Genomic DNA, 8877 nt, shown 5'->3' with positions numbered 1-8877 from the left:
AGAGTGACAGAAGGACTCTAAGGAGTATGCTGAGCTCATTAATGACACAACCACTGCTTTATAAAGGAGTGTTGTTCTTTGATGTCACCTGGGGAAGATCCTCCTCTTATTGTAATGATTGTGCAAGAGATTTCTCTTTTTTTTTTTTTTTTAATGATTTTCAAAAATTAAAATATCTGACATAGTGGTAGGCAGTTGTTGACAGTTACTCTTTTTTTTTTTTTTTTTCACTAGACACTCTTTTAACACCTACTGTATGTAGGACCGATCATTTATTTCGTTTTATTTTTGTAAGACCAAGTCATTCAAAGCCATAATCTAGGGATTTAGCTGGATTGGCTTTACTTTGGGTTTTAAGGAAATGAATAAAGTTTAAACTTCATAAAATACTGAGGCAGTTACTTACATGGCTTACAAACAGTTTTCAAAGCCCTTTCTAATGCTAATGCTCTGAAATGTTTGGGGGCCTTAGAAGCACTGCATCTAGAGAAGATTTCTGGTTTTGCGGTTTATTAAACTCTGTGACCCTGAGCGGCCCTGGGGTCTGTAATTCTGTTTTCCCTTCCCATACATTAGCTGTGACAATCACCATCAAACTCAGATATATGATGAAGATAAATGAAACTTTAGAAGGGCCTTCATACACGGGCTCCCTGTAGTGGAGAAGAAAGTGTCATTGTGATAACATTATTGACTTGAAAGGTTTCTGTTTGAGAGCATTTGTCAGTCTTGTTTTCTCTACAGAAATACCTCATTCATATATACATTTCTATTGGGAAGAAACCCTCTCTTTTTTCTTAACTGTTTTAACTGTTATAGCATTACGCAGGAGTTTTAGCGTGTGATGTTAGGATGTTATGTTTATGTGTAACCATTGACCAAGGGAGAAGTAACAACTCTTCCCTCCTGTGGTGAATGCAGTTCTGTTAATTTAAGTTCAATTTTAAGTACCTATGTGTGTTTCAGTACATTTAATCCACCTTTAGTATGTATACTTAATAATTGTTTTGCTGGAAAATGTGAGTGAAAAGCACTCAGCAGTCTGTTTTTCTGTGCATATTTGGGACATTTGAACGTTAACCGTATAGACTTCCCCCAGTGCGAATAAAGGCCCCAGGTCTTTCGGTCTGATTGTATAGAGCTGGTCTTCAGAAGCACTGAGGATAATTTTTCAGCCCATGGTTACCTCTTCAAAGAACAAGGTGGGAGTATACAGATTATCTTCCTATTCCCTCAGAAGTCTACCTCTCCTATCCCCATGATGTTCCCAAGCAAACGAGACCCTAAACACTGAAATACAGTCCTGTGATTCGTTTACAGTTACTTAGGTGAGCACATGACATCTGTACAAAAATAAAACATTAAAGCTGACGATCCTTTTCCGAACTTCTAGAATCCAGACACATGAGGGAAGACATGGAGTACGTAGGCCTGGACACAGGTACCCTGCTCAACAGCTTTCGCTGCTGGACGTGTAGTGGGATAGGCCTTGCTGGAGCGAGCTTCTCTGAGCTTCTTGCCTCTGCCCTTTGGGTGGCTCTTATTGTTTTAATATGTACTCTCTCCTCCGTGCCTCCTCGCCCCCTTCTGCTAGTACTTTCTTCCCAGGAAAAGGAACTCTTCAGAGGCTGAGGGATGGCTAAAACAAAAAACAACAATCACCCTTTCAACCGTGGTACTACCCTGGGTTGCCCTTTAGTGTGTTGTTTTCCAAAGGCCAAAGCCACAGTGTACTATGCTAAGCCAATTTCAGTAGAAGGCACACTTACTTGCTTCAGACTCTGCTTTGCTGTTGAACTTGTTTCTCTTTTAATTTTGTTTTAAACTGTACTTTTGCTTTTTTAGTAGCTAATAACATTCTGCTTTTTAATTTTTTGGATGTTACTAACTGTTCCCTGTTATCCCTTCCCTTGTTTTTTAATTTGCTTAAAGATGGTACCACTAAAGCAGAGGGTAAGCGGTTTGTTTCTGTGATCGAGGTGTGTCTCACTTTTTCTGGTCCTCTGTTCTCACCGAGTGTTGCCCAGTGCCCACTGTTCCCACTGAGGCCCCTGCATGAGACGTTGCACGTTGTTCCCCCCTCTCTTCATTCTGTCTCCACTGGGTTTTTGCCCGACCTCTACCTGAGTTCTCGCCCTTTCTCGTTGAGTCTTTGTTGTGATTTTGGCACTGAGATATGCTGTGTGTGGTTTTTGACGCCAAGTCCCCACCCTGGGGAGGAGCATTGATGTCCCTCTGTATGCTGCTGTCCTCATGGGCTGCCTGTCTCCTAAAGCACCACCTTAGCTTTCGTTTCGTTTCCTTTCTTTCCTTTTGTGCTTTCATGGGCCTCTCAAGATTTGCCTTTCCTGTTTTGAAAATTAATGTCAATGTCGATTATTCAGGGTAAAGGTGATAAAGGGTTTTCTATACCAGGTAATTTAAAGACATTTTAAAAAACACTTTTCTCTCTCTTAAAGGTACTGCTGAATTATATGACACCATTTTAATTTGTCAGTCACTAACATGTACCCACTCATTCGTTTACTCTCATTTATCCCCTCACCGTCCTTGTTTTCAGTGTCTTATGTGTGCTGTATCCCATACTACACACCAAAAGTACAGCATGGTGACAGCAATAAGGCGGATCCAGATCTAGCTTTATAAAAATGCTATTCTCAAGAAGCGCCTTCTAATTTTGTATTGCCTTTTGAGTTTTAGACACAGCTATTCCCGTCTTGCGGGCCTTTGATTAGCATATGCTAGACAGTATTATCCCTTTGTAAAATCTGTAGATAGAAAGCATGCTAAGGCTTCGGATCATTGAAATTTAGAGGAATTTTCTCTGTTTTAGATAGTGACTTAGACCCACCACCCTTCAGGGTAATTAACAATTAAGAACAATTCATTTATTTTCTGGTATTTCATTTAGCCACTCTAAAGGGCTAACGTGTTCAGTGGGGCTGGGGTTTACCTTGATTCATGCAGTTCAGTTCTTGTATGCATGTACTGCTTTCCAAGGGACTCATAAAGTGAAAAATAGGAATGGAGACATTTCCTTAAGATGAGCCTGGTCCCATGATCAAGGTTTCTTGCATCAACTTCATTGTAAGAGTTATGTGGATGCTTACTGAACAGACAGTCCTGGGCTTTTGCCCTGAAGATGCTGATTAAGTTTTGTAGGAACCAAAGAATCCAGATTTCCAACAATCTCAGTGGAGATTCTAAAGCTGGAGAATTTTGTGAAATAATACATTACCAAAATGCAAAGACAGACATGAAACCTCTGTCCTGCTGAGACCTCGTGTGTGGTAACAGAAAGCTGACGTTGGTGTGATTGCAGAGCTGGTTGGTGACTTTCGGTGTTTGTTTAGCTGATAGGAGTTATTTCATGTTTCTCCTTCCCAAAGAATAGTCCTAAGTGTTCTTTAGCCTAGCTGGAAGGGAGGTGGAGGAGTGGAATAGAATAATAAGGGTGAATGGAAAGCAAAAATATTATGTGAGAGATTAATAGATTTTTTTCCAGAATTCCCTAATTTCATATGCCCATATTTCAGAACTGAAATCAACCTATTATTCTATCTTGCCCTGGGAATTTAATTTTTTTTTTCTTTTTAGCAATTTCACATTCCTGAGCAAGGCCAGAATTGTGCTCTCAATTACTCTGTAAGAGACTAGGTCTCTCTCTCTGTGGTTCTGTTTCTGGTAGGGGAAATGGTGGGATGATAGATGAACCCTTGACTTTATGAAGTCCTCATTATTAGGCAGTAAAGAACCTTACTGAAGGGCACAGTGGGTGTGCGCGTCTGTGTCCCAGTGCCTCCCAGGCCGTGGCAACGCCAGCCAGTCAGAGCCTTGGGCAGCAATAGAGAGGGCAAGACACTCCATCCTGGGAGACCTGCACATTTGAACATTTGAAGGATTTATTGTCCTGTTTGTTTCAGTAGTGAAACTTGGGAGGAGAACCCGCGACGTAGAGAAAAGTCGCCTGTAGTTATTAAGAACAGGCCAAAACTGGGACCAGCAGGTGGCATGGTGGCATGGTGGTTAAGGTTCTGGACACTCCCACATGGCCGACCATGGTTCAAGTCTTGGACCTGGTGGCTTTCTCTCTCTCTCTCCCCCTCTCTCTCTCTCTGTCTCTCTCTGGTCAAATTAAAATGAATGAATGAATGAATGAATAAAATTAAATAAATAATTATAAAAAATTAATAAAAAAAAAGAACAGGCCACAACAATCAGTTATCATTTTATCAGTATGAGTTTCCAACCTGATTTGGGATTATTATAGATCTTTTTAAAATTTGTTAAGCTGTCTGATAAATATTTTACTGTCTGACTCCCAAGACAAGAAAGGATAGGTAGTTTCATCAATATGAGGCAGAGATAGGATTTTGAATCAGTAGTTGGATACTCTAAATTAAAAATTCAGGTAATAGTTTCAAATGTTGGCAACTTTTTATTATTACAGCAATTGTGAAAAATTCTATTCCTCTGACATCATTTATTGTACACATTAAGAACCTGTTTAATATTTATGACTAAATAGGGACCAGCGGTTAGCGTAATGGCTATGTCGCTGGACTCCCAAGTAGTCAGCTGTGGTTTGAGTCCCGGGCGCATGTGCATGTGTACCCAAGATCCTTAGAGGAGAAGGGATCATGGCCTGGCCATCCCCCCTAGGGGGCGATTTCTCACTTTCTCTTTGTCTCTCTCTGTCTTTCTGGTGAGCTCATGTGCCCTATGGCAAAAAGCTCTCCAAAATAAAAAAAAAAAAATTATGACTAATTAGAAAAATAGTTTTTGTAAAGAAATAAAAACTCAACTTTTGGATGAAAAGGTATTTCCTTTTTTTAAAAAAAATAATTATTTATTTTATTTCATTTATTATGATTACTTTTTCATTTTACAAGAGAGAAAGAGAAAGGGAAAGTAAAGCAAGCCACCAGGTTCAAGGATGTGAACTGCAGTCAGCCATGTGGGAATCCAGCACCATAACCATGCCACCTGCTAGCCCCACAAAAAATGTATTTCTAGGTGATCTTTTAGTATGTTGGTTAGTAATTTTGGGAATTTGAAAGAAGTAAGCATTTATATTCTCTTACATTGCTCATGAGAAAGTTTACTGCGCCTAGATGTCATATGCTAAGTGAGTGTACTCATACTTTTATTCATTACTTCCCCCAAGATAAACACTTTCATATGAAGGGACCAGCAGTTAGCGTAATGACTATGTCGCTGGACTCCCACATAGTCGACCACGGTTCGAGTCCTGGACCCGGTGACTTAAACTCATGCCGGGCGCATGTGCGTGCGTGCCCAAGATCCCAAGAGGAGAATGGAGGAGAAGGGATTGGGGCTTGGCCATCCCCCCCTGGGGGTGATTTCTCGCTTTCTGTCTTTCTTTCTGGTGAGCGCACATGCCCTATAGCAAAAACCTCTCAAAACAAACAAAAAAACACTTTCATATGAAAATTACAGTGCTTGGAACCAGCAGTTGGCGTACTGGCTATGCTGAACTCCCATGTAGTCTACCGTAGTTGGAGTCCCGGATCCGGTGGTATAAACTCACGCCGGGCGCATGTGCGTGCATGCCCAAGATCCCGAGAGAAGAGTGGAGGAGAAGGGATTGCAGCGTGGCCATCCCCCTGGGGCGGGGGGTGATTTCTTGCTTTCTGTCTCTGTCTCTCTTTCTGTCTAGTGAGTGCACGTGCCCTATAGAAAACCACCTCTCCCCCCAAAAAGAAAACTTACAGTGCTTAAATGGCCCATGGGTATTGACAACTCATTGATAGGTTTAGTAACTAGGTAATTATATGTTGTTATGATGTAGTCAAAGGCTGTGCCAACTTAACTTTTGGTGATTTTAATTAAGATTACACAATAAAAACTGAATAAGCCATCCTGCTTTTTTGGGAAAAAACTTAGACTTTGGCTCAGTTTTATTGGGAAATAAGACATTTGGTGATGTTATCTATTCAAGAACTCTGAGTTTTAAGTAGTTGGCCATTTTATACAATGGGACAAATATGTGTGTATTGTAGAAGTGAGAGTTACGCTTTATTTACATTTATCTTTAAAAACATGAAGGAAATTATTCTTTGAGGGGAAATAGTTGTAGTTAGCCAAATTGTAAGTGCCCAAATTTTGGTTCCATCAAAAATGCTATGCATTGGGGGACCAGCAGTTAAAATAATGGCTATGTTGCTGGACTCCCATGTAGTCAACCACAGTACGAGTCCCAGACCCAGTGGCTTAAACTCAGGCCAAGGCGCGTGTGCGTGCGTGCCCAAGATCCCGAGAGGAGAAAGGAGAAGAAGAGATCATGGCGTGGCCATTGCCCTGGGGGTTGATTTCTCGCTTTCTGTCTCTCTCTGTCTTTCTGGCAAGCGCACGCGCCCTATAGCAAAAACCTCTCAAAAAAAATCCTTTCAAAAATAATACTATGTATGAGTAGGAGTTGACTTAATTATGACCCCTGACAGTGAGATGTATTGATAGAACAGATATGATTGCCATAGTATCCCAATGTGGTGAGAATTGAGATTTACCTAGAAAACCTTTTAGTTTTTATCATCAGTAATTGGGAATTTATTGACATTTTTGAAACATGTTGGGGGGCCAAAAACCCCTAGTAATATGAGTCAGTCTAGTTTTTCAATTGCCATAGGCTGACCTGAAGAGGGAAACCATGCTCGTAAAACCATGCTGGTACACAGGTTTAATTTCCCATCCTTGAGGTCTTTCCTAGAGGATTGTCAAGGTGACTGAAAAAGAATCTTTGCAGCAGTACAAAAAGCTACGATATATGAATATATTTGTCTTGATCCCACGAGAATTGAAGACTTTCAACTTCTCTTCCTGTTCTTGTTTTCCTTAGGGTTTGCTTTTCTCTGGTTTGGTTTCTTCGTTTGTTCATGCATCTTTCTCCCTTCCTTCAGAACTGTTTTTCTGTTGTACAGCTTTTTTTCTCTATTTTCATTTCTCTTGTGCTTTTTTCTCTCTTCTTTCATATCTACTTGCTCTTTGTCTCTGTCACCTAATAGATTTTAGTATAGATCTGAAGTATGGTTTTACCGTTTGTTGCATTTAGTGAGCAGATTTTGCTTTTCTAAAAGACCACAGTACATTTTATATCCTCAATTTAAAACATTTAAAGGCACTTCTAATAATATTGCCAACTTAACCAAATGGGAATGAAACAAACAAAAAATAAGTAACTGAACACAACAGTATGGAGGCCATTTAAACCGTATAACTGGGTTCCCGGAAAAGGAAGGAAAGTTCAAAACCAACAACAGGCTCAAACACTGAAGTGACAATGCGCGAACTGATTTTTAAGGTTGCCCTGAGGGCTGAGTTATTAATGTGAGTCACACTCTTATGGTGAAAAAGGCAGCTTTACGCTACCGTGATCAGTAGACTATGTGTGCCTGGAGAGGGGGGACAGAGACAAAACAACTCCTTACCTTCAGATTGAAACCGTCTCTGTCTCTGTCTTGACTTTGTCCTGGCATGAAAATAAACACACACAAAATAACAGATTTTCTGATAATTTGTAACTGAATTCTCTACGCATATAAATTGGGGTTTCATCATGTTTTTCTGTGATTTCTGGGAAACTCCCAGCCTGAAGGATTAAAACGGTCTGCATTTGCAGCTCCCCAGGGCATTTAAAAAACATTGAACTTCTAGAGATGAAGCCATTCTCAAACTTTCTCAGGGTTCTCCCAGGTTTAAATCAGCCAAATAAAAGCTCATAGTTCAAAATTAGCATAAGGAACTTCTGTAAATTAAAATGCAATTATTTAGTTATTTTAAAATATTTATTTATTTATTTTTAGAGAGATTTTTGCTACAGGGTGCATGCATTCGCTGGAGAAACAGAGACAGAAGGTGAAAAATCATCCCCCAGGGGGATGTCCTTGCCGTAATCCCTTCTCCATTCTCCTCTCGGATTTTGGGCACACCGGCAAAGTTCGGAACTTGAACCTTAGTCAGCCATGTGGTAGTGCAGCACCCTCAACCACCATGCCACCAGGCCCCTCTTCGTTCTTTCTTATTGCTATGTTGCATTCCACTGCATAGATGGACCTTATTTAACCAGTCATCTGTTGATAGACAATGGGTTGTTTCCGGTGTTTTACTATTATAAACAATGCTGTAATTAATCATCTCTTACATATATCACTGATAGGATAAATTACAGAAAAATTGTTGAGCTCTAAAGCATATGTATTTGTTAAGTATTACCAAGTAGCCTTCTAAAGGGCTATTCTTACTTTTGCTTCCTTAGCAATGAATGAGAGTGCCCGTTTCCTGTACACCAGAGAGTTACTATACTTTTACATTTTTGCTAATCTAGTAGGTGATGAGCGGCATTCTTAATGCCATTTTAGTTTTTCTTGTCCTATGAATGAGGTTGAATACTATGTCATACATGTGGAGCCATTTCTGTTTTTTTCTTCTGTTTATCCTCAGACTTTCTTACTTTGTTTCTCTCTCTCTCTCTCACTGTCCCTCTCTGGTCAAAATTAAAAATAAATCAATAAAGCATAAATAAATAGTTAAATGAAGTAATTCTAAAAAACAAAAACAAACAAAAAAACTCCCAAATTCACTATAGAACGATTTCTAATTAAATCAAGTAAAAATAGGAAAAATGCAGAATAATATGTGTAAATATGCTATCTTAAAAAAAAATAGGAGAAAATAAGATTTTATATCTGTTCCTGTATACAAAGGAAATCTGGATAACACTGAAACTAGGAGTGGTAACAGAGGGGCTGAGAGAAAAGGTAGTAAGTAGGTGAATAAAAGACAAAGAATAGAGGAAAACTTAAATGTGTATCTTTTTATGTTTTCCGAGTTTTTTTTTTTTTTTTTGAGAGAGATTTT

At 39.5% G+C, this 8877-nt stretch overlaps 1 protein-coding gene across 1 annotated transcript in view; it reads left to right on the top strand.

Moving 5' to 3' along the window:
• CLASP1 (cytoplasmic linker associated protein 1) overlaps positions 1-8877 on the top strand; it is a gene marked incomplete in the record, with an annotated part of 276864 nt that overhangs the window by 148160 nt on the left and 119827 nt on the right. The window contains 2 exon segments of the mRNA XM_027768717.1: positions 1394-1441; positions 1933-1953. Of these exon segments, the coding sequence (XP_027624518.1) occupies positions 1394-1441; positions 1933-1953 (69 nt within the window).

The sequence above is a fragment of the Tupaia chinensis genome, unplaced genomic scaffold (genome assembly GCF_000334495.1).
Source record: "Tupaia chinensis unplaced genomic scaffold, TupChi_1.0 Scaffold147282_1, whole genome shotgun sequence".
NCBI classification, from domain to species: domain Eukaryota; kingdom Metazoa; phylum Chordata; class Mammalia; order Scandentia; family Tupaiidae; genus Tupaia; species Tupaia belangeri.
This window is presented reverse-complemented; position numbering and strand designations above follow the sequence as displayed.